Below are 26740 nucleotides of genomic sequence, written 5' to 3'. Positions count from 1 at the left end.
GCGTCAAATCAGTAAAAGGAGGCCAAGGTGGTGGTGGCGGCTCTCCACCAGAGAAATGGGGAGCACTTCCATCCCCAGGGAAACCATCATTCTCAGGGTTAATAAAGGAACATGGGACACCAACTGATCTCCAGAAGGACTCAGGACTTCAGAAACCACTTTAAACGTGCCCTTGACATAAGACGGTCCACTTATCTAACACGTTCAGAGGTGTCTCAAATCTTCCATGGACGAAGAAAAAAAAAAAAATAGGATCAGGCATATTGAATTTCAACATACCCGATCCCTTTGGGAGATAAGCCATGTCTGGCAGCGGATCGTCCCACTTTACCCATTAGGAGCACACATACGAGGGGGTTAGGAATGATGGCTTTCCACTACACCTAAGGCGTATGGCCATCATAAAAAAATCTGATTAAAGTCTAATTCACCAGTTTGCTCAAGTTTAGCCAGAAAATTAAATTTGCAACAATTTTTAAAGTGTCAAAAGAACAAACACAATATGTTGAAAAGTCTTCCCAGACACCAGAGCGTAATAATCATGTGTGACAAACATTAAAAATTTATACCCATCTCACCATCACAGGTCCCAGTGAGCAGCCCAGCTCTGGTCATCAGTTTGGTCGTCATTGGGCCATCTTCTCCAACTAATGGTTCCTACAATCTTTGGCCTCCCTGTAACATTGAATCCTAGTCAACACTAAATAAGCTGGGCACCAAAAGATGTCAAAATTGACCAATGCTGGAAAAACACCAAAGAAGATGGCCCAATTACGACCACACTGGTAACCAGACCAAAGAAGATAGCGGGACCGAAGCCTAATTCTTGTGAAATCTCAAATAATCTTTGCTAGAAGTGATCCAAAATTATTAAAATAGTCTGGTTAAAGAGATTCTGCATAAACTAAAATTATGCAAGGAAAGAATATACGATAACATTAATGCATTTGTACCTGGATAATCCACATACGTCTGTAGGGTATATAAACACTCATAGCACAGCGCCCACAGCTCATCTTCCTGTAAGGGCTTTCCATAGTTTAGTAAGACTTCTTTCAAGGAAACCCACTATAAAAATATAAGACATCATCAAGTTATGTTAATGCATGTAATGAACCGTTGCCTAGATGTCTGAGGTAGGTCTCGGGCATAAAGAAATGTATTATTACAAAAGCAATTTTTAATTTTCTTAAACTTCACACTAGAACTCAAGCAGCTTGGACTGTGGCCTCTCCAATCTTCCTCCAGACTCTGGGACCTTGATTTCCAAGGTCTAGTGTGAAGTTTCCACAATCAGTGATGGTTTGGGGAGCCATGTCATCTGCTGGTGTAGGTCCACTGTGTTTTATCAAGACCAAAGTAAGAGCAGCCGTCTGCCAGGAAATTTTAGAGCGCTTCATGCTTCCCCTCTGCTGACAAGCTTTTTGGAGAAGGAAATGTCATTCTCCAGCAGGACTTGGCACCTGTCCACACTGCCAAAAGTACCAATAGCTGGTGTAAAACAACAGTAACACTGTGTTTGATTGGCAGCAAACTCACCTGACCTTAACCTCATAGCGAATCTATGGGGTATTGTCAAGAGGAAGATGAGAGACACCAGACCCAACAATGCAGACGAGCTGAAGGCTGCTATCAAAGCAACCTGGGCTTCCATAACACCTCAGCAGTGCCACAGGCTGATCGCCTCCATGCCACACCACATTGATGCAGTAAATGATGCAAAAGGAGCCCCGACCAAGTATTGAGTGCATTTACAGAACATGCATTTCAGTAGGCCAATATTTCCAGATTTAAATGGAATCTGTCACCCTTTTTTTTTTTTTGACTATTGGCTGCCAGCATTGACATCAGGGGCTTGTAGATAAGCCCCCGATGAAACCTGAAAGAGAAGAAAAACACGTTAGATTATACTCACCAGAGGGGGCGGTCCGGTCCGATGGGAGTCGCGGTCTGGCGCCTCCCATCTTCTTCAGGCGCACTGCTTTGCTCTGTTGAGAGCAGAGTAGAATACTGCAGTGTGCAGGCGCCAGACCTCTCTCAACGCCTGCGCACTGCAGGACCCTGCTCTGTACTCAACAGGGCAGAGCAGTGCGCCTGTGCCGGAGTCACGACAGGAAGGAAAGAAGAGGACGGCATCGTATGAAGATGGGAGGCATCGGACCGGACCACGACACCCATCGGACCGGACCGCCCCCTCCGGGGAGTATAATCTAACATGTTTTTCTTATCTTTCAGGTTACATCGGGGGCTTATCTACAGCATTACAGAATGCTGTAAATAAGCCCCTGATGTCAATGCTGGCAGCTGATAGTCAAAAAAAGAGGGTGACAGATTCCCTTTAAAAATCATTTTTCAAGCTGGTGTTATAAAGTATTCTAATTTACTGAGATAATGACTTTTGGGTTTTCATTGGCTGTAAGCAATAAACATCAACATTAACAGAGATAAACACGTGAAATAGATCACTCTGTGTGTAATGTCTCTATATAATACGAGTTTCACTTTTTGTATTGAAGAACTGAAATAAATTAACTTCTTGATGATATTCTAACTTTGTGAGATGCACCTGTATATATTGTGAGGGGTTGGCACGCTCAGTAGAGGCCTTCAGGTAGTCTCAGGACATAAAACACCAGTGGGTTTATTGTATGCAGCATAAGCCACGGTGTTGAAAACAAAACACATCCCTCTGGGCACGACAGAAAGCAAAACAAAAATAACAGCAGGCAGTTCAGTCCTCCTTTGTGCGGGGTCCTCCCGCACACTGTTAGGGAAAACCACTCTCAGTCCTCACTTCTGTGGAAAGTACAGCTTCTCCCCACAGCACCACACAGACTGAACCACAGGTCCAGGTATATCATCACGTGATCGTGACATCACTGCCGGTCCTGCAGGGAAAGGGGTACGGTGAGCACCCAACCTCCTGCACTTCGGGTTCTCATATGAAACCAGCCCATTAAACTCTGTATACGGTCTCTCAGCACAACACCACTCCGGTTTCACATCACTGACCGCTGCTTGCGCAGTGAAACGTAGCTCCCTGCCTCTACAAAGCCAGTGACCGTCACAATATACATTATAATGTAGATATAAAATTATACCCAGAAGATTTACAGCCCCTGTAAGCGCCATGAATCAGGGCTCTAGCTTATACAATGCTCCGCACAGCACCAGGGACAGTTCTGTAAGGAGCACATTGTTCTGGCTGTGTAAGGCCATCTATCATAGTCCGGTCGTTCCGCAGATAATGTACAGTCCTCGCTATTGTGAAACATGAATTGGGGGTGGTTATCAGGGAGACATCACTGGATCTTCCTATACTTTTGTCCTTACTGCTACACTTTACCCAATATTTTAACCTTAAACAAGCCAAAAAATTGGGTTTTCAAGGCTTAAAACACTTAGAGGTCATCAACATATAAAGCCTGAAAAGCTCTTATAACATATTTTTTGACTGCTATCAATTAATGGATTGTATCTTAAGTTTGAAATTTATTCCCTACACATGGAATAGGGGAGAAAACTTCTCGATTGCTGGGGGTCCGACCAAGAACAGGGGCTCCGACAAGCACAACTGAATGGAGTGGAGATTGACTAAGAGCACTGGCGGCCTATTCATGCTTAATGGATGTGACGAAAATAGCTGACCCCTGAGCTCGGCTGGTCAGCCATTGCCGTCACTCTCATTATGGAGTGGCAGCAGTGTGTATGATTGGCCATCGGTCCATTTAGCTCTTGTGATCGCTGGGGGTCACATCAGCCAAAACGTTCAGTGATCAGAAAGTTAACCCCTATAACCTGGAAAAAATGAGGAGATGCCAGGAATCACATTTAAGAGCTGGGATCGGGACCTGAAATGTGACTTTGCAGTCCAAATCATAGGCACTGCACCATTTACAACTGATTTGAGGGCCATGTAGCCCACTAAGATTATAGGGAAAGAGATGCACAATCATCTTTCATCTGAACCATTTAAACTTGTATTTCTAGAATTAAAAAGTATCCTCTATCCAGCTGTCTCCTATCCCTCAGTGTTTACAGATTGATGGGTGTCCAACCTCTGGACCTCCAGTGATGAAAACCAACACTCTGAAGAACCCAAGCTTTAATGTAGCAGAGATGTAAATGCTCAACATCGGCTCAATTCTGCAATCCCACAGACCTCGAATGGAGCAGAGGATGTATGTATCCAGAGCCCCATTCTCAAATCATTGGGGATCCCAATGGTCAGACCACCAGCAATCAGTAAGCTATTCTCTACTCTATGGGCAGCTGATGATTATAGAGTCTAGGAATCTCCCTTTTACATTACCTTAGCAAAATTTGCGTTTGTCTGCCTGGAAAAAAAAAAAAGATATGAAATTTTTACCCGCTGGTCCTCCTTTACAGCAAACGATTCATATCCGTCACTGAAGTCAGGATCCAGTTCAGGGCTATTAACGAGTCTGGACGTCGATGAAACATCCTCTTGATACACTGACGTGGATGCAAACGTCTCCTGGGCTTTATTGTGCTGTTTTATATTTGACCGGATGGCGTCTAGAACAGGATCTTCAGCCGTCGTATATTTTATGGACGCTACGTTTCTGTCTGAACAAAGAGAATGCTGGTTTTCTTGCTCCAGAGCAGTGACTAGATTTTCATAAGAAACTTGAGAATGGCACTTAGACTGTCCAAGAGGGGATACACAGTTTGTGGGGTTTGGCACGGGGAGACTTGACTGGGTTATGTGTCCATCTTCTGAAACTTGGTCCTCACTGCCTTCACTTGGTGATAGACAGTTAGGTAGCGACGGCCAGCTTTTCAAGGTGACCATTCCTCCACCTGGTGGAGATTGGGACAGGGATCTTTTTTCAACATTACTAACAGTGGAGGAGTGCTTATTTCTTCGATGTCTTTTTAAAGAGAGTTTTGCCATTTCATCTTCCACCTTCACCCTTTCGGAGACATCAAACCTTTCGGGGGAAGAAGGTTTGCTCCTCTCTCGTTTGTTTTTTTTTAGATGCTGTCCAAAAGAGTTTGGAGAAGAACATGACTTCTCCAGTTTGAACTCCGCTTCTCGCCATCCGTTCCGATGCTCTTCTTCTTGCACAGAGTCAGCAATGGGGCAGTAACTGGTAAGACTGACCGAGCAGTTCTCCGGGATAGTTGAGATGCGGTTAGTAGGAGCTTTCTCCACTGTAGGAACTTTCATACAATTGTCCTTCTTGTTGATGCCCTTCCAGAGACTCTCCCAGCCATCTACACCAAAACATACAAGTATATTATTGGACATTCAGTTGCCGTACTGGCCTGGATAAAGAAGATAATCGATTATTTTTTTTATGGTGTCTTTACATCATTACATTGATTTTATCTCAAGAAGTATTGATTAACACGCAGCAGTACAGAAGATTTACCTTGGAAAGCGCTGACGGATTCTATGGACAGTACTCTTCTGCCGATGGACGAAAGACTTCGACAAACTGATGAGGAGGAGCAATTAATCTTTTCTTCACAAAGAGATATAATGCTCTGTATGCAGACAAGATTTATTTCTTATGAGAAATAATAAGACGAGGGCAAAAGATCAATACATTTATCCTAAAGAACAAAATCTCCAGCTAATACATTGTCAGAAAAATCATCTATTTAAAACAAATCTTAACAATAAACACATTTTCTAAGATTCTTTTTTTCATGTCGTTATCTATATTTTAAAAGAACCCTGTAAAGTTGCGGTTTTCACCCTGAGCCTCACAATCGGCTGACACTTCCTGCTCTATGGAGATCACTTCTCAGCAGTCATCTCATTATTGTCACAGGCAGGAATACAATGAAGAACGACACTCTTATGCACAGTGGAGAAAATAAGGATTTGATACACTGCTGATTTTGCAAGTTTGTACTTTTTATCATAGGTACACTTCAACTGTGGGAGACCGAATCTAAAAATAAAAAACAGAAAATCACATTGTATGATCTTTACATAATTAAACTGCATTTTATTGCATCAAATATATATTTGATCACTGACCAACCAGCAAGAATTCTGGCTCTCAAAGACCTGTTAGTTTTTCTTTAAGAAGTCCTCCTACTCTGCACTCATTACCTGTATTAATTGCACTTGTTTGAACTCGTTACCTGTATAAAAGACACCTGTCCACACACTCGATCACACTCCAACCTCTCCACCATGGCCAAGACCAAAGAGCTGTCTAAGGACAACAGGGACAAAAATAGTAGACCTGTACAAGGCTGGCATGGGCTACAGGACAATAGGCAAGCAGCTTGGTGAGAAGGCAGCTGTAGGCACAATTATGGAAGAAACACAAGATGACTGTCAATCTTCCTCAGTCTTGGGCTCCATGCAAGATCTCTCTTCGTGGGGTAAGGATGATTCTGACAAAGGTGAAGAATCAGCCCAGAACTACACGGGAGGACATGATCAATGACCTGAAGAGAGCGGGGACCACAGTCTCAAACATTACCGTTAGTAACACACTACGCTGTCACAGGTTACACTCCTGCAGGGCACACAAGGTTCTCCTGCTCACATCAGCACATGTCCAGGCCCGTTTGAAGTTCCGCAATGACCATCTGGATGATAGGAGGCATAGGACAAGGGCATGTGGTCAGATGAGACCAAAATACAACATTTTGGTATCAACTTCACTCAGCGTGTTTGGAGAAAAAAAGAAGGATGAGTACAACCCCAAGAACACCGTCCCAACCGTGGAGAGTGGTAGGGAAAACATCATACTTTGGGGGTGCTTTTCTGCAAAGTGGACAGGACGACTGCGCCGTATTGAAGGGAGGATGGATGGGGTCATGTATCGCAAGATTCTGGCCAACAACCTCCTTCCCTCAGTAAGAGCATTGAAGATGGGTTGGACTAGGTCTTCCAGCATGACAATGACCCGAAACACACAGCCAGGGAAATTAAGGAGTGGCTCTGAAAGAAGCATTTCATGGTCCTGCAGTGGCCTAGCCAGTCTCCAGACCAGAACCCAATAGAAAATCTTTGGAGGAAGATGAAGCTCATTGTTGTCCAGCGACAGCCCCGAAACCTGAAAGATCTGGAGAAGATCTGTATGGAGGAGGGGGCCAAAATCCCTGCTGCATTGTGTGCAAACTTGGTCAAGAACTATGGGAAACGTCTGACCTCTGTAATTTGAAACAAAGGTTTCTGTACCAAATATTAAGTTCTGCTTCTCTGTTGCATCAAATACTTATTTCATGCAATAAAACGCAAATAATTTAAAAATCATACAATGTGATTTTCTGGATATTTAAGATTCTGCGTCTCACAGGTGCAGTGTACCTACGATATGAATTACAGATCTTTCCATTCTTTGTAGGTGGGAAAACTTGCAAAATCGGCAGAGTACCAACATACTTATTTTCCCCACCACAGGAAAAACAGGATCCATCATTCACATAAGGTGATGGACACAGCTCACCTCCTCTCCATCCCTGCACAAGACAGAGCATGCTCGCAAAATTTAGATGCTACGGAAGTCAATTTGTCTTCTCCATTTACCAATTCTCTAAAGCCCCCGTCACACATAGCGATCTCGCTGCTGAGTCACAAGTTTTGTGGCGCAACAGCGATCTCTCCAGCAAGATCGCTGTGTGTGACACTGACCAGCGACCGGCCCCCCTGCCGGGTATTGCTGATCGTCCTGGAATGGCCAGGACATTTTTTTGATCGCTGGTCTCCCGCTGGCCAGCACACATCACTGCGTGTGGCAGGCGGGAGACGAGTGATCAGCGCGCTGGTAACTAAGGTAAACGGCACGTTTCTAAGCGGCGCGTAGCGCTTAGAAACCCGATGTGTACCTTAGTTACCAGCTCCCTGCACCAGCGCGCTGGTAACTAAGGTACACAGTGGGTAACTAAGCGCTGTGTCGCTTGTTACCCTCCTGTCGCTGGTGCTGATCGTTGGTGAAGCTGCCTGTTTGACAGCTCACCAGCGATCATGTAGCGACACACCAGCGATCCTGACAAGGTCATATCGTTGTCAGGATCGCTGCTGTGTCGCTATGTGTGACGGGGCCCTAAGTTATACATGATTGCTGGATAGTGTATAATATCTGGACTATAATCTCCCCCAAAGGGTATATACATGCTTGTAACCATTATTTTTCTTTCGCTTCAATACATTTAAAAAAAAAAACAAACAAAAAAAAAAAAACGCAACTTTGCAACAAGAGTCCTGGTTAAAAACATCCGCATCGTGTCCAGCAAATTGTTAGACCTTTGGCTTCTCATAATTACCGTCCGCAAACCTGTGCAGTCCGATTCTGCGGTCAAACGCTTTAGTCCCTATTTCTACAGAATGCCATGTTCAGAGTAATTTCCATTTTTTTTGTTGTGATCTGTTCTGGGATGACAAACGCTGCGATAAAATAATCCAGCACAGGATCTATTCGTTTGAATGGGAATGGAGAAATCCTAAAAAGTCTACAACCGACTGAAATCCAGCTGCAATCCATTATTTTAGCTGGTGCAAAAACTGAAGTCTGCACAACTTTGCTATCTGACCAAAAAAATAAAAAATTTCACAAAGGAGGAAAAAATAAGACCGGGTTTTTCAATGTATCCGCGCTGACCACACAAGGACAGGATTATTCTTCAAAGCTTTATTGTGCCGACGGTTTCGTGGCAAATCTGTCACTTCCCTTTTTTTTTTTTCCTCCTTTGTGACATTGGCATCTACGGCAGTCTGCAGCGACCACTGGTTCCTTTCACATTCTGCAAGTGTTTGTGACTGTTCTCAACCTGTACTAGTGTATTGTCACCCAAAATATCACTTTTATCGCCCTATGTGCGCTCTCTTTCCATAATTTAAAAAAAAAAAAAAAAAAAAACAGGTAGCATGTAGATTTTTTTTTTTTTAAAGGATTGATGTCAATGGGAAATCTATGGTGATCTGCTAGGTCATCCATTACCAGATCAATTTTTAAGAACAGCACATGCTCAGAACATCGTAGACACCTTTAAAGCAAACCAATCCGTTGCAAACGGCACAAAAACAGAGTTAAAAATGGAAGTCAAAGTGTGCATCCGTATTTGCTAGGTTAGTAACGGATCCAGTTTTTTTTTTCCTTTATTATTTTAAATGGACGATAACTGGACATGTGAACAGAGCCTTACCTAACCTACCATATATCAAGAAGTAGCAGGCTGAGAGAATGACATACGAATGTAAAAGTCAGACTTTACTTGTCGTCTGCAACCATGGAGACACATAGGTCTGCAAAGGAGCTGGAGAAATAAACTGCAGTGGAGACTCTTTGTGAAGACGATTCATTCTTTTAAATGGTTGTTAAAACACACTGAACGTGTAGAACTCTGGGCTTATTAAAGAGAATCTAAGCTGTCAATAGGATTAACCCTTCTAGGTCATCTACTAGGTCATGTAGGTCAAAGAAAATGGAAAAATAATAATTACTTAACGGTAATTTGATTTTCCGGACCCCACGACAGAACCATACGAGAGAGAGGATCCACCCCCAAGGACAGGAAACCTACAGATTTAAAAGGCGGAGCCTCTCTTCCCGCTTCAGTGGTTTACAGAGCATGAGAAGATCTCCAATTAGATAGGTACAGAACACACAGACATATATTATATATACGCACATATTCGATAGGAAAATCCTTCCTTCCCAATTTCCCTACCACCTTTTTTTTTTCCACTTCATCCAGTGAAAAAGTGCGAAGAGTAAGAAGAGAACCCCCAAAAAACCCATAAAAGGGAGGGAATTAAGAATGGTGCTGTTGCGGATTCCGGAAAATAAAAATTACAAGTAAGTAATTTGCATTTTTCCCATCCCCACGACAGCACCATATGAGAGATGTCAAAGAAATCCTTAGGGTGGGACCACAACTTGAAGACCCCTTCTCCCAAAAGATTGAAGGCACCCAAATGCAACCGGTAGTTTTTTTAAAAAAAGGTGGATGAAGACCAAATTGCTGCTCTACAAATCTGTTCAAGAGAGACATTGACCCTTTCTGATCACAAGGTAGATACCACTCTTGTAGAGTGGGCTTTCAAAATTCTCAGGAGTAGAGCGTCCGCCTGAAAAATTGGCTAGAGAAAATGCCTATCTAAACCATCTAGCAAGGGTGTCTTTAGATGCCATCTGGTTTTTGTTTGGACCCTGAAAAAGAATAAAGAGAGAGGTAGGTTTCCGCCAACCAGATGTGTTTTCTAAGTATTGTATTAAACACCTTATGATGTCCAGGGAATTGAATCTAGCTTCCTTCTTACTTCTGGGGTCATTCTAAAAAGAAGGCAAAATAATCTCAAGACCTAGGAAAGGATGAGGAAACCTTAGGGAGAAAGGCTGGGTCCGGTCTAATGACCACTCTATCAGAGAGAATATTGGTAAATGGTTGGTTAACTGATAGAGCTGGTAATTCCCCTATCCTTCTAGCTGAGGGTGAGGGCTACTAGTAGGATAGTTTTAAAGGTCAGCATTTTAGGGTGTACAGCCACTAAAGGCTCAAATGGGAATCTAGTTAGGGCATATAAAACTAGATTAAGATCCCATGGTGGAACTTGAGACAGAGCCACAGGCCTAGACCTGCTCACCAACCGTATGAGCCTCAGTGTCCATGGGTGGTCAGCAACTTTTGGATCAAACAGGAAGCCCAAGGCTGATCTATGTACCTTAAGGGTATTAACAGACAGATCCAGCTCAAGTCCTTTGGTACTGGGTTACTCGTAGGGATTTATCTGAGGAAAAATGTATGCTCCCAGACGCTTGCATAAATCTTGTTGTTACCTTCTTTCTACACCCCAGAAGGGTAAAAACTAGATTTTTGGAAAACCCCTTTGACTCCAGGAGCTGCCACTCAAACGCCATGCAGTCAGATGCAAATTGTTTACCCCCCAGACAAACCACTGGACCCTTGGAGAGGAGGTCCGGAATTTCGGGAGAACCCATGGATCCGCCACTGCCATTAGTTATAATTAGGTGAACCATGTCCTTTTGGGCCAAAAGGGTGCTATATAAGGATCACCTCGGCTTGGTCTGACAGAATCTTTCCTAAAACTAACGGAATCAGGGAGATTGGTGGAAACGCATACGCTAACTCCTGAGACTATTTGTGGAGAAAAGCATTGCTGATCAGATGGGAAACCATGACTGTTATCTTGTCTAATTTCTTCTCTGGTAGAAAAGACCTCTACTTGCATGAATCTAGCAGAATCCCCAGATATACTCGTCTTTGCTACAGAATCACTTTTGGATTTCCTTGCATTGAACAGCCACACCAGGGAAGTTAGGACGCACATGAATTACCACCTGACTGCAATGTAATCTTGTTTTCCCCACAACCAAGAAGTCATTTAAATGTGGGCCGAACAACAAGTCTTTTTCTTGGATGTGGGCCGACATCTCCGCTATAATTTTTTGTGAACACTATCTGGGCCATGGACATCCCGAAGGGAAGAGTAAGACGAATCCTGGAGAACTAATATTTCCATGAAGCATTCTTAAAAAGAGAAGTTTCACCGCTGTTTTTAAGAAGCGGTCGGGTTTTTCCCGTAAAAAAGGAGATTATAGAATCTTCATCCTTTCTGTGGCTCCGGCACCTGAGTTAAGTACCTTCTTCTGTACTAAGGAGAGGACTCTTCTGTTCTAAGGTTGTTCTGCTTTCGAGGACTGGATTTTTGTAACCAAGAATCTTTCTAGAGGCCAGGAGCTGAATTCTAGCTTTAGACCCTGCTGTATGACATCTAAGATTCATCTGTTTTTTTTTTTTTTAAATATCTAACAGGAAGGAAGAAACCTTTTTAATCTTCCACCTACCGGGGGCCTGGCGTCATTGCCTTCCAGATCTCTCTGGGGGATCAGAGGGAAAGAAGTAACAGCTAAAGCCTTTCCCCTTCCATCTTGGGTACCTAGTCCCTGCAGATGCAAACTGGTTTCTTCCAGAAGGACGAAAGGACCTCATCTTAATGGAATTATCAGGGAATCCTTTCTTGGCATCTGCCACTTTCTCCAGTATTTCAACTAAGACTGGTCCAAAAAGGAATTCTCCTGGGCATGCAATACTGCATAATTTACTTTTTGACTGAATATCTCCTGCCCAGTTCTTCAACCAAAGAGCCTGGCGAGCAGAGTTGGATAAAGTGCACGAGCGGACAGTGAGTCTTACTGCGTCCGTGGAGACATCAGCCAAAAAATCAGCTGGCTTCTGAATGTTTGGAAAACTGGCCAAAATCTGCTCTTGAGGTCAGTTTTTTTTCTTATTTGTGAGTGCAGCTGATCTAACTATACAATGAGTAATCTGTGCACGTTGAAGCGATATTTGGCTTAAAAGCTGAAGCTCCAGACTCCCAGGCTGTTCTTAGGAAACTTTCTGCCTTTTTATCTCACGGGTCCTTCAAGAGCCCTGACTCATCTAAAGGCAAGGCCGATTTTCTGGATACACGTGAAATGGCCGCATCAATTTTTGAGGCCTTTTCTCAACTCTCAGAAATATCGGCTTTAAAAGGGGTATTTTCTTTAACTCCTTTTGGAATGAAACCTCATTTGTCAGTTTTCTTCCATTCCTTTTATCAGTGAGGATACATTCTTATGTAATGGGAAACATTTCTGTTTCCTCACCTCCAAACATCACATCCTTTTTTGGTTCTAGGCTCTCCAAATGTCCTCAATTTTCATTGCGGCTCTAACCGCCTTTACTAATTTGTCTGTGCACTCAGCTGGCAAACAAGGACAGCCCTCGCTATTGTCTGAGGATGAAGAGGAGACATCCAAATAAAGCCCTTCCAATTTACCATCTTCCAAGTCCTTGTCAGAGCTTGTAGCCAACATCTCAGCAGGAACATAAGGGGTCCTAGTCTTAAGTCCCTTAAGCGAATTCCTGACTTCTGTTTTTACAATAGCTTTCAAGTTATTCAAAAGGGACGAGGATTCCTCTGTCACTGTCTTCTCTATAATTAAGGAAAGAGAGCGCACATAGGGCAATAAAAGTGATATTTTGGGTGACAATACACGGTTAGTGCACTCACCTTTACAGGTTGTGAAAAGTCACAACCCCTTGCAGAATGTGAAAGGAACCAGTGGTCGCTGCAGACTGCCGTAGATACCAATGTCACAAAGGAGGAAGAAAAAGACCGGGTTTTTCAATGCATCCGCGCTGACCACACAAGGACAGAAATATGCTTCATGACTTTGTGCCGACGCGTTTCGTGGCAGAACTGCCACTTCCTCAGGGCCAAAGAATTACAGTATCTGATTACAGCAGTGGTTTTATACAAAACCTTCATGACATCACAATTACGTGCAAAAAGACATCACTTCCTGTGGAAACGCCCCCTCCAATGTCAAGACGTCATACACCAGTCAGAATAACTTTATATCAAGATCTAACCTCTGATAAAACACATTGAACATCTAAACAATCAATCTTTCATTTAAAAAAAATGCATGAAACCTATAAATAAATATATATTAAAATTTTATAAAGATAGAATGTCTGGACTCGAATCCACAGGTTGTGGACAAGCCGGAACCCTGTAGGCTTCCCATTACCATTATGCTATCTCTCCACTTGGAATGGTTATGTAATTTGGAATTAACCGATTATTTGGTAAAATTCCCACTAGGTGTCCGACATCCAAAACCGGACCCTCACGTGAGAACGCTGACCCGCCAGGTCAGGGAAGGAAATCCGTCGGGCCGCTAGGGACAAAAAACATGAGAGACAGCTTATCAAAAAAGATCTACCAACTCATTGAGGCCTTTAGGATGAATGGTATCTAGTTTATATATCCAATACACTTCTCTCTTATCTAGACACTGTATTCTGTTTGGGGTATCCACTGGTATATGATCTATGGGTGTAACTCGTAGTGAGGCTTTATTATTCCCGTGTTTTTCAAAACAAAGTCGAGACAAGCCATGTTTCAGCTATCCTTTAGAGATATTGTGTCTATGTGAGTTCATCCTTAGCTGTAGAGGCTCATCCTAAAGGCCTCAATGAGTTGGTAGATCTTTTTTGATAAGCTGTCTCTCATGTTTTTTTTGTCCCTGGCGGCCCGACGGATTTCCTTCCCTGACCTGGCGGGTCATATATATATATATATATATATATATATATATATATATATATATATATATATATATATATATATATATATTTTATAGGTTTCATACATTTTTTTTTAAATGAAAGATTGATTTTTTTAGATGTTTAATGTGTTTTATCAGAGGTTAGATCTTGATATAAAGTTATTGTGACTGGCGTATGACATTTTGACATTGGAGGGGGCGTTTCCACAGGAAGTGATGTCTTTTTGCATGTAATTGTGATGTCATGAAGGTTTTGTATAAAACCACTGCTGTAATCAGATACTGTAATTCTTTGGCCCTGAGGAAGAGCACCTTTTATAATATGAGGTGCCATTTTCAAAATTTTCGCCTTTGGGGAGGCTGCGCCCTTAGGCCATGCCCTCAAAAGTGACATCATATGCCGGCTACTTTCCCCGGCATGCAAGCGCGACCTACTGCAACCATCAGGACGAAAGGAAAAAAATGTATCCACCTTCTAAGTCGCTCTGCTTGCGCTGCGGTTGGCGCCCCCTCATCCCCAAACGATCCGCCGGTAACTCCCACGACCGCTTCAGCTTCCTGAGCACAACAGGTGAGAGGGAATTTTAAAGGACTTGCTCCAGCCTGCCTTACCAGAGGTTATCTGATCCATCCCTCGAACGGGGGGGGGAGAAGCAAGTGTATCCCCTGGTATCCCTGTAAGTATCCCTCAAAGGACAGGAAACCACTGAAGTGGGAAGAGAGTCTCCGCCTTTTAAATCGGTAAGTTTCCTGTCCTTGGGGGAGCAGATCCTCTCTCTTGTATGGCGATGGAAAAAAAATGATCCGATGTCTTAGTCCTAAGAAATCCATGTAAATGAGCTGTTAAGACCTATGGGTCAACCATAAATCTCCTTGAGAATCTGCTGCCAGAGCTTGTTTTCAATGTAGAGGGCGTTATCAGTGTGAGACATGTAGTGCCTGACAGTCTGCTCTCCTATCTACATGTCTCACATTGGTAATGCTACTTTCTGTGGAGGCAGATTCTCAGGGAGATCTATGTCCGTCCCATAGATCTTAACAGCTCATTTACATATTAAGAAAAACGAGGATTTCTCTGGAATAAGACATTGGATAGCAGATATCAAGGTACCATTTTATTCAGATTTCTATGACCTACATTGCCATACAGACGGCTTAGGAGGGTTGATCCTACTGCAACGTTCCCTTTAATAGAATTGTCCGGCCATATAATATTGAAGCGCTAACAGTGGAATAGGTCAGCAATAAAAGATCAGGGAGGGTCCAACACCCAGCAACTCTCGCAATCATCTGTAAACGATGAACAGCACGGCTCCGTACACTGTCTAGGGGCTGCGGTGGAGAGCGGCAGATCATCTCCCATTCTCATCTGATCTGTAGTACCCACAGTAGCACACCCTGCCAGGATAGATCATCAGTATTATTTGCCTGAACAAACACCTTTAAGAAATAAGTAGTTGATTATTAATGTTATATTTTGTTCAGTAACAGTAGAGGATCTTCCAATGATCGAGGATCAGGTCCCACCTCAATGTCTGGTCTGTCTGCGGGGTTTTCCTGCTGCATGGAGTCCAGGATGGAACTTAAATCTTGGCAAAATTCGGTCTCGATCTCTGCGTCGACCACAAACTCTATTGCTGCTTTAAGTGTTGCCCCCAGAGAATAAATATGCCCCTGTGGAAGGAAGATTATATGAGCACAGGGAAGTACAGGTCCCCCTCAAAAAATGGATATTAATTCACCTAAATAACTGAAAAAGACTAAACCAGTGGATCAGACACGGCATCGGGAAGCTAAGAGATAAAGAAGTTGTCCATGTTAGGAAATCTATTGATTTGAACGTGCACTGTGTAATACTTCACTTCTCCTGTGGGGGCGCTGCAGGAGAAATAAACACTTGTTGCTGGGAGGCTCACAGACCACAGCTGATCGCAGGAGGTCTCAACAGGGGAAACTCTGTAATCAATTTACTGTAACCTTAATTCGGCAGATACCAGAGTTTTTGCACAAAGCCTCCACCCCACACGTACCTCTATAGTGTTACCAGTCAGATCAAACTCCGGAGGTACAAAGGCCCCTTCAGGATCATCTACAAGATAAAATGTAACCCAGATTCATAATTACTTTACCGAATTCTCTGTAGTGGATCTCACCCCTGCTGCACACACGCTGATCATAAATCAGATCAAACAGACACTGTGACATCTAAAATATGCAAAAAACACATCACAATGAATATTTCATATAAGACTACACAAAAAAAAAATGTAAAAAAAAGGGGGTTATTCCCAAATTCTAAAGTTATCTTCTGTCGCTGAGAGAGGGGATAACTTATTGAGCAATTGGGATACTGATTGTGGGGACCCCCGATGATCCGGAGAACGGGGCTCTGGATCCCAGGAGCCCCCACTCCACACATCTGCACCAGACGTAACTGTTTAGAAACATGTTCAGGATGACTTCACCTGGACACGCTCCGTACCCACCCAATAAGATTTGGATACGCCCCAACATGGGCGGGGTTTCTGTACACTGTAGCAGCCCCATACGGCGCCACACTATGGCAGCCCCATACAGCGCCACACTATGGCAGCCCCATACAGCGCCACACTATGGCAGTCCCATAGACAATGAATGAAGCACGCGTACCTCCCCTGCATTTAAATGGGACACTACAAAGTCACTTTTCTCAGGATTTCGGGGGTCCAACTGCTGGTATAGTGAATTACTTTCAATTTCGGGAGTACCCCTTTAATTAATAATTACAAAAATTTAAAAAAATGGCGTTAAAGGTGCACTTTTTTTATGGTTGCAGTTTGTCAAGTTCAACCTATGACCCATTATGTTGAAACAGTCAACCAGTCAATTTTTTTTTTCTATTAAATGAAATCACTTTTCATTCCTAGAACTTGCTGCGTTTTGTTCTTGTAAGAAAACCTCATAACATCGATGCCCCGCAGTCATTGAGAAAGCTGCTCGGGGACTCGGCGCTGGCGGATGAGAGGCAGACTTACCGCTAAGCTGCTCCATGAAGCAGACGTTGCCGCTGGTGTTAAATGCCAGTGTGTCTGGAGTAATGCACAGCGTCTGGAAGATGGCGGCGTGAGCGATGTCCTTCATGGAGTAGCAGCACTCCAGGCAGATTGCCCAAATATCCTGCTCAGCCAGACAGTTATCTCGTAGTGACAGAATATCGGCCAAGGACACGTTTTCCTGCCAAGACATTTCACAGCACTTCAGTGACGGCGGGCACTCAGAGTTATTCACAGGGTATTCAAAAATGAACGACGACGACCCAAGAACCGGAGCCGCGCTATTCTAATTGAATAGACAATTCCTTTTCTGATCGAGAAAATACAGTACCGCCCGCACGACCCACAGATGGTGTAATAAACTAAATCGGTCAGCAGGTGTTTGCTATGTAATCTAAAAGCAGCACGATGTAGGGGCTGAGACCCTCATTCCGGCGATGTGTCACTTTCTAGTCTGCATGCTGACATTTTCATACAATCATTGTTTTCTCTGAACGCTGTGCTCTGTATAACCCTGCCCACACCTCCGATTGGCAGCATTTCCGAGTACACTGTGCATAGGCAGAAAGCTGCCAGTCAGTAGTTGAGCGTGAGGTTACTCAGAACAGGAGGACTAGGAGGCACGAGCCACCAAGTCCTGTAGTGATAATCTCCTGCTGATATAACATTTATTGAAACAGCAACACACAGCCTAGTAAATGATACCTCGCTGGAATCAGGGTCTCAGTCCCTACATTATTTTGATTTCAGATTACACACTGCTGACATATGTCCTTTAAATGGAGTTGGGTGCACATTGCCATGGAGCCGACCAATCTAGCCCATCTGGCCATCAACACTGTGCATACTTTTGGTGGAATGGAGGCATGCAGATAGGCACTAGTTAGGCCTCAAACACGTTATTTTGCTTTTAAATCCAAAATTCAAGCCACATCGTGAACTACATTTAGTTAAGTGCAGCAACGTTTCGGGTAGTAAACCCTTCATCAGGCATAAAGTAGTCAAAGGAAGTAGAAGAAAATGACCGTGTCAAGAGTCCAATGTCCACAGTTGTTTTCAATAAAGGTAGACCACCTGCACAGGGGACCCAATGAACAAACAGTGGCCGTGCGCATATGGAGTTGGGACCGTCGTGGTTTGTACATCTGGTCCAAGGTGGCAGACAGCCTGCCCTTAGGAAAATAAATCGGATGCCTTGGAATCCTGATCCAGCCATCATCTTCTACTCTCATTAGTTACTTTACGCCTGATGAAGGGTATATTACCCGAAAGGTTGACGCACTTCCCTAATTTTCACTGGGTAGATTCTGTTGGCCAAGATTGGGTTGGAAACGCAGGAAAACATCTGCAAGGAGTTTGTATGTTCTCCCCGTGTTTGTGTGGGTTTCCTCCGGGTTCTCCAGTTTCCTCCCACACTCCAAAGACATACAGATAGGGAATGTAGATTGTGAGCCCCGATGGGGAAAGTGATGATGTCTGTAATGCGCAGTGGAATATGGTCGTGCTATATAAATAAGAATAAATCAATGAAATATTATATTGCAGCTATTCGTGTAATACATAGATAGTACAAGCCACCCATGGAGAAGTGGCCATTGCAGCAGCCCATATTGGCTTATAGAAGGGGAATTAGACGCCCATCAAAGAACAGGATTCTATGAAAATTACATGTAGAAAAAATAAACCTCGGTCATAATTTTTGTCTGTTTTTCTATTTTAATAAATGTCTTCCTGTGAGATCATAACGCACATCACCACATTTCTATCTCATATACCAGTCCCCTTTTTGGTGAACCACCTCCCATTTGGACCCTGTTCTCGGTTCCAGAATTGGGGCAGAGTCAGCAAACTAACGTCGAGGCAGGGCGTCCGGGGAGCGCCACCTTGAAGAAAGCTATTGTGGCACCGGTAGACATGCCTATATTTTGGGAGTCCAGGAGGATGCAACTCTTTCTAGTTACCGCCTGGTAGGCAGCCTTACTTACCCGCTGCCTCTCCTGCTCCTATGCTTTGTTGATACACCTGCAGCGGTGACATCTGACCACAGTCGTATTGTGCGGTAGATATTGGCATGACCGCTGAGCCTAGTGATTGGCTGCAGCAGTCAGTTGCTGTAAAAGCAGTGTTGAAAATTTCAAACCAGCAGAAAAAAAAAAAAATACTAAATTTCTGGCCGCTATATGACTTGTATTCAGAGTTCTCTCCTCCATCTCTCTGCAATTTACTCTGAGCTGGTGGGTGGTAAGTAACTGCTATCATTTCTCCCATACCCTGAACACTAAAACAGGATTTTGGTTGCTTCCCGTAAAATTTGTTTCTCAGAGTCTTCATTGGGGCACACAGGAACCGTGGGTATGTGCTGCTGTCACTAGGAGGTTGACACTATGCATGAAAACTTTTTTAACTCCGCCTCCGCAGTATACACCCCTCCGACCGGCTGTAGGACAATCAGTTAGTGAAAAAGCAGTAGGAGGAGACATTATCATGTAAGTCATCATATATTCATTACACCTAATAAAATCATGAGAGGGCGCTGTGTCCCCCAATGAAGACTCTGAGAAACAGATTTTACAGTGAGCAACCAAAATCCTGTTTTCTCTTTCATCCCATTGGGGGACACAAGAACTGTGGAATGTCCAAAAGCAGTCCCTGGGGTGGGAAAAGACAGAAACTTCCTCCAGGTCAGAGAACTCACCACTGCAGCCTGCAAGATTCTTCTGCCTAGGCTGGCATCCGCTGAAGCATAGGTATGGACCTTATAGAATCTTGAAAAGGTATGCACAGATGACCATGTGGCAGCCTTGCACAACTGCATGGCTGATGCCCTGTTGTGTACCGCCCAGGAGGCGCCCACCGCCCGGGTTGAATGGGCCTTGACCCCAGCAGGGGACACCCTGTCCTTTACCCGGTAGGCTTCCAGAATTGCCATTCTGATCCAGCGGGCAATTGTTGCCCATTGGGGATAACAAACAGCGAGTCCGCCTTCCTGAAAAGGAGCGGTCCTGGCCAGATACATCCTTATCGCCCTGACCAAGTCTAGCTTATTCAAAGAACGCTCCAGAGGCTGGGTTGGAGCGGGACAAAATGATGGAAGGATTATATCCTCGTTCAAGTGGAAGGCCGATACCACCTTGGGAAGAAAGTTAGGAGGAGGCCGCAAAACAACCTTGTCCTGGTGCATAATTAGAAATGGAGGACAACAGGACAATGCCGCTAATTCTGAAACCCACCTAATAGAGGTGATGGCTACGAGAAATACCACCTTCCAGGACCACAAAGACATGGGAGCTCCCTGTAGGGGTTCAAAGGGTGAACCTGTCAAGGCTTCCAAGACCAAGTTAAGATCCACAGGGGATCTGTAAGGAGGGGCCGCATGTGCCACTCCTTGCAGAAAGGTCTTAACCTGTAAGCGGGAGGCCAAATTCTTTTGAAAAAGAATAGAGAGAGCAGATACCTGGCCTTTCAAGGAACTTAGGGCTAGACCGCCATCTAACCCTGCCTGGAGAAAAGCTAGGACAGATGGCAAGGAATAGGGCATAGGTGTGACGTGATTAGACTCACACCAGCCAAAATAGGCCTTCCAGGCTCGATAATAGACCCTGGAAGAAGAAGGCTTCCTAGCCTGGATCATTATATTAATGACTCAGTCCGAAAATCCCGCTGCTCTCAGTATTGTGGTTTCAACGGCCATGCCGCCAAATTGAGCAACCGAGAATTCGGGTGGTAAAACGGCCCCTGAGCCAGGAGATCTGGTCTGTTGGGGAGTCTCCAGGGGGTGCCTGTGAGAAGATTGATAATTTCTGCGAACCAGGCCCTCCTGGGCCAGAACGGGGCGTCCAATATGACCGGCACCCCTTCCGCCTTGATCTTCTTTAGCAGCCTGGGCAGGAGAGGAAGGGGAGGGAACAGGTAAGGGAGTCTGAACTGTGTCCAGGGAATGACCAGCGCGTCGATCCCTATTGCTAGGAGGATCGCGGTATCTTGAGACAAACTGTTGGACCCTTCTGTTCTGTCGCAATGCCAGGAGGTCCACATCTGGAGTCCCCCATAGCTGACATATCTGACAGAACACTTCCTGGTGTAAAGACCATTCCCCTGCCGCGAGCCCCTCCCGACTGAGGAAGTCAGCGGCCATGTTGTCTGTGCCGGGAATGTAAACTGCCGAAATTGCCGGAATTGCGGTTTCTGCCCAGTTGAAGATTCTCGATACCTCGGCCAGTGCCCGGGACTTCTGGTTCCCCCTTGGTGATTGATTTATGCCACCGCTGTGGCATTGTCCGTTTGAATCCGGACTGGTTGGTTGTTGAGGTATCTTTCCCAATGTAGAAGTGCTAGAAAGACCGCCCTCAGTTCTAGAATGTTGATTGATAGTGAGGATTCTTGCCTCGACCATCGTCCCTGGACAGTCAGGTGGCGGAATACCGCACCCCATCCCAGGAGACTGGCATCTGTAGTTACTACCTGCAAGTGGACAGGGGGAAAAGGCAGTCCCAGATGAACAAGGGGGGAGGTCAGCCACCACTTGAGGGACTCCCTGGTCTGAATGGAGGAGAGCAAAGAGATGGACCTGTCCCAATGAAGGAGGATGTTCCTGTGCAGTATCCTGGAATGGAACAGGGCAAAGGGTATTGCCTCTGAAGCTGCCACCATTCTTTCCAGGACACTCATGGCAGCGCGAAAGGATAGAAGCCGGAATTTCAACAGAGAGTGAATTCCCTGCTGGAGGGTAATCCACTTTCTTTCTGGGAGAAAGACCCTTGAGCGGCGGGTGTCGATTACCATTCCTAAGAGTTCTAGGCATTGTGTTGGGGTTAGGTGGGATTTCTCCCTGTTTATGATCCAACCAAACCGGGAGAGCGTGTTTAAAACTACCACTAGATTTTCTTGGGCCTGAGCGAAGGAGGGCGCCTTGACGAGAATATCATCGAGATATGGTACCAATATTATGCCTCTGACCCTTAGCTACCATCGCTGCCATAATCTTTGTAAAAATTCTGGGGGCCAAATGGCAGGGCCACAAACTGGAAATGCTGCTTTTGGACAGCAAAACACAGAAACCTCTGATGTCCCTGAAAAATGGGGACGTGTAGGTAGGCGTCCCGGATATCTATGGAACATAGGAATTCCTGATCCTCCATAGACATAATTACCGACCGAATCGATTCCATCCTGAAATGGCGTACGCGGACCCATCTGTTTAGCCTTTTGAGCTCTAGTATGGGACGAACTGAGCCATCCTTTTTTGGTATCACAAACAGGTTTGAGTAAAAGCCGGTAAAACGTTCCTGCTCGGGAATGGGGACAATTACTCCTGCGTTGAGAAAGTCGATTGCCGCAAAAAACCCTAGAGCCATAGCAGCGTCTTTTGGTGGCTGCGATAGAAAGAAGCGATTTCGCGGAAGCGCGTTCAAGTCTATCTTGCATCCTGTTGATACTGCCTCCTTTACCCAGATATCCTCTACTGAATTCTGCCAGACATCTCTGAAGAGGAGAAGGCGGCCTCCTAGTCTGGGAGAGGTACTGGGAAGGGAGTTGGACTCCCTGCTGGCATCAGGCTGAAGTGGCTCTGCCCGGCCCTGACCTGGTAGCTCTGCTGTTGGAACTGTGGGAATGCCATGACGGGGTGGCCCGAAAAGATACCTTCCTCCTATCTCTCAGTGCGACCTCTGCGGGCCCTGAGCATAAGTGCCTGTTTTGCTGGGGTACGGCGAAAGGGCTGAGCCCTACGTTTGAAAACATATCGATGAGGTTTGGCCTGAGGGAGAAGGGAGCTTGTACCCCCCCATTGCATCCTTAATGATTTGATCTAACATTGACCCAAAGAGCCGGGTGCCCTGAAACGGAAGATTGGTCAGTAATTTCTTTGAGGACAAATCAGCCTGCCAAGCCTTTAGCAAGACCGTCCGCCGGACGGCTACCATGTTACTGGATGCTTGAGCTGCGCAAGACGCAGCATCCAGGGCCGCTGATACCATATACCTCCCGGCATGAGAGATTTGATCTGCGAACTCTGAAAGTTCCGCTGGTGGTGCCCCAGCCAATATGCCCTGTCTAAGCTGTTTGGCCCATTCTGTAACAGACTTAGCTACCCAGGCTGAGGCGAAGGCTGGACACAATGTAGTGGCTGCTGCCTCAAAGGTGGATTTTGCCAGGGATTCTATCCTATCATTGGGATCTTTTAGGGCTGCCCCACTGGTGATTGGGAGGACTGTATTGGTAGCGAGTCTGGACACTGGTAGGTCCACCGATTGGAGGCGGTCCAGTTGGCGGTGAGATCTGAAGGGAAGGGATATAGAATCCCAAAACGATTCCCTCTCTGAAACCGCCTGGTTGGGTTTTCCCTTTCCCTGGCCAACACTTCCTCAAAATCCTTGTGGGAGGCGAAGACCCTAGAGGGGGACTTATGACGCTTAAATGAAAAAAACCTGATCATTAGGTTTTGATGTGGTGTCCCCAATGTTAAAAGTCTCATTGACTTCGGCAATGAGGCCCTGAACCATATCCTTGACCTGGGACTGTTCTGATCTGTACTCAGAACCCTCCTCTGAGTGTGTCTCTGATAATGCCTCGCCTGATTCCGGGGATGAGGACCGGGAGGAGGCAGACGGCCAGAGGAATTCTGGCGGTGAGATGGAGTGAGAAGGGGACCTGGGCTGGTGGTCCTGTCTAAACCTTTTACGGCCTCTAGAAGGCCCAAAAGGAGGCTCCTTTGGTGCTCCTGTGTCCACTGGAGTCTGAAGTAGCAATCTGTTAAGCACCGTTACCAAGGTTGGCCACGGACTTATATAAGGAAGAGGCCCATCCTGGACACTCGCTGTCTCCGGTGGCGATGGATGGCCCCTGGGCGGCAGGCAAGGTGGCTTCCTCCTGGTCCAGGGGTAATGTGGGAGCTCTGACCGGCAATGCGGGGAGGGGGGCTGCACCTGCTCTCTAGCGTAGGTGACACAATAGGTCTGCTGCAATCTGAGCAGAGTGGCGAGGACTGACCTGAAGGAAGCCTGACATTGCATTTGGTACATACAAAATATTTGACCAAGGTCACTGAAGCGGATGAGGAGGAGGAGCGGGACTGCTCTCCCTTGGGCATACTGACAGGTTTTACCTGGTGCCGACCGTCGGGGGTAGAGAGCGGAGTGAGGGAGCAACCTGTAGTGCAGTACTCACATACCCACGACCTGTGTCCCCGCCGCAGCTGCCGCCCGAAGGCTGATGAGAGAGAGAGAGCGAGGTGAACAGCCCTGCCGCTGCCTAGAAGCCTTATGGAATCCCAGCCCGGAAGTGGTGGGTGGGGCCCTGCTGGAGCACCAAGATGGCGCTGGTCCAGGAAGAGGAAGCCGGGGGGGGCGGAGCCTGCCGGGAGCCGGAATCTGGCGTCGGCCGTGATGGGCTCCTACTGGAGCCCAGGGCCACAACGCTGCCACGGGAGGAGGCTGGAACCATGCTGCACCGCTTGCTTGAAAGTAAGTGTTGGCTCTTAAACTAAGTATAGAGCCATGGGCTGCAAGCCCAAGTGCTGATTACAGCGGTCACATTCAGCCAGAGCGGCTGGTGAGCAGATCATACAACGCTGCAGCCTCTTACTTCCAGTTCATCCCGTAACAGGGGTCGGTTTACCTGCATGAAAAGATTGCTGTCCCAAACATTTTCTGCAGGGCGTCTCGCTCGATCATCAGGCTCTGGTGGGCGAGTGATGGGAGACGAAGGTCAGGACCAGGAGAGGCCACCTGAACACGAGTCTTGGGTTAGGGTCCTGCCCGTGGGATTCATGAGGATACGGGGTGGCAGTACACACCGTACTCATAATCCCGTTGTGGGAATACGTGAGGGAAAACAGATGTAGCATATCTACTCTGTATCCCTCCATGGTTACCTGAAAAGGAACAACGCACATTGAGGTAGGCATGGGTCTGCAAGAGAGCCTTGTCCACCTCCTGCTGACACTAAGCAAAACTGATTGTCCTACAGCCGGTCGGAGGGGTGTATACTGCAGAGGCGGAGTTAACATTTTTTTCATGCATAGTGTCAACCTCCTAGTGACAGAAGCACACACCCATGGTTCCTGTGTCCCCCAATGAGACGAAAGAGAAAACATGATGGATCCTTGCTCTTTATCCTTTAACACAGAGAAAAGCAGCATGTAGGAAATTACCGAGCAGTGTAAGTATGAACTCAGTTCTGGGGTGAGGTAAAAGACTTGTTAGGAAGCTCAGCATGATCTTTCTGCATTTCCCTTTGTTTTCTCACTCTGTTCCCCACTCCTTACCCCTCCACTCTCCATAGAGTAGAACAGGCTGTGCAATCTGACACCTCACTGGGCGAGAAGTTAATCTTACAAGACTCAAGTAGGCTGCTTTTTTTTTCCCCAGCGTAGATGACAAATTCAGACAGCAAAGAAGAGGGGAAAAAAATGGCTCATAAGTGGACAAAGAAGATTTCTTTGATATGACAGATTAAACAGCTAATTATATTCGCATGCACTATTGATTTACGCAAATTTTGCGGAATTTACAAACCCTTTTTAATTCAGATGCCTGCAGTTCGTTTGTGCCTAAAAACTAAACTTTCGCTCCTTTTGCTGCTACTCTCCCTTCCTCCGCAATACGTCCGAAGGCGTGGATTACACGATTGCCAAGAGAGACAGTGTCGGCACCGTAGTAGAGTATAAGTGTTGTTATTTTAGAAGGGGGAAACAAACAGATTGAGATTGGGTTGTCCATGTAGTGTACAACCCCTTTAAATGAATACTTCCATTTCAACAAACTTTGTATAAAATCAATATTACTTGCAAATATAAAAAATGTGGTATACTTTAATCAGCGAAATATGCCATCTTTTCCCATTTATGAGCTCCTCCAAACCCCTTCGGAATTAATCATTCACTCTGAAAAACTAGTCAAGGGAATCAGTCACCTATTAATTAGCATACATCAGGGGCTTATCTACAACATTCTGTAATGCTGTAGATAAGCCCCCGATGTAACCTGAAAGAGAAGAAAAACGAGAAGAAAAATGAGTTTTATTATACTCACCGGAGGGGGGGGGGGGGGGCGGTCCGGGTCTGGCTCCTCCATCTTCTAGCGATGACGTCCTCTTCTTTGCTTCCTGTTGCGGCTCCGGCGCAGGTGTACTGCTCTGCCCTGTTGCGGGCAGTGCAGAGTACTGCAGTGCTCAGGCGCCGGGCCTCTCTGACCTGGTCCGGCACCTACGCACTGCAGTACTCTGCTCTGCCCTCAACAGGGCAGAGCAGTACGCCTGCGCCGGAGCCGCAACAGGAAGCAAAGAGGAGGATGTCATCGCTAGAAGATGAGAGGTGTCGGACCCGGACAGCGACACCCATCGGACCCGGACCAGACCGCCCCTGGATGAGTATAATATAACTCGTTTTTCTTCTCTTTCAGGTTACATCGGGGGCTTATCTACAGCATTACAGAATGCTGTAGATAAGCCCCTGATGGCGGTGGCTGCATCTTATATGCCAAAAATTAGGTGACAGATTCCCTTTAAAAATCCATCCAGTTTAGACAAAACTGACTGCCAGCTCAGAGGGATCAGGCTACAGTTGCTCAGTAAATTGAACAGGAGAAGTAGAATGAGTGAGAGGGAAAGAGAGAGATTCTTTTGCTGCTTTCTAGTAAA

The 26740-nt window shown here is 45.6% G+C and overlaps 1 protein-coding gene across 3 annotated transcripts in view; it reads right to left on the bottom strand.

Moving 5' to 3' along the window:
* KNDC1 (kinase non-catalytic C-lobe domain containing 1) overlaps window positions 1-26740 on the bottom strand; it is a 138584-nt gene that overhangs the window by 94331 nt on the left and 17513 nt on the right. For all 3 annotated transcript variants that reach the window (XR_012220437.1, XM_073546519.1, XM_073546518.1), the window contains exons 2-7: window positions 17087-17285; window positions 16103-16161; window positions 15600-15746; window positions 5400-5514; window positions 4370-5241; window positions 954-1068 (exon numbers count right to left, since the gene is read on the bottom strand). Coding sequence is in view for 2 of the 3 variants with exons in the window: in XM_073546519.1 (XP_073402620.1) it covers window positions 954-1068; window positions 4370-5241; window positions 5400-5514; window positions 15600-15746; window positions 16103-16161; window positions 17087-17285 (1507 nt within the window). In the remaining variant the exon portion in view is untranslated. The remainder of the gene's footprint in view (window positions 1-953; window positions 1069-4369; window positions 5242-5399; window positions 5515-15599; window positions 15747-16102; window positions 16162-17086; window positions 17286-26740) is intronic.

The sequence above is a fragment of the Dendrobates tinctorius genome, unplaced genomic scaffold (genome assembly GCF_039654945.1).
Source record: "Dendrobates tinctorius isolate UK_male_01 unplaced genomic scaffold, ASM3965494v1 ptg000147l, whole genome shotgun sequence".
Lineage (NCBI taxonomy): Eukaryota > Metazoa > Chordata > Amphibia > Anura > Dendrobatidae > Dendrobates > Dendrobates tinctorius.
Note: the sequence above shows the minus strand (reverse complement) of the source record. Positions and strands in the feature narration are given on the sequence as shown.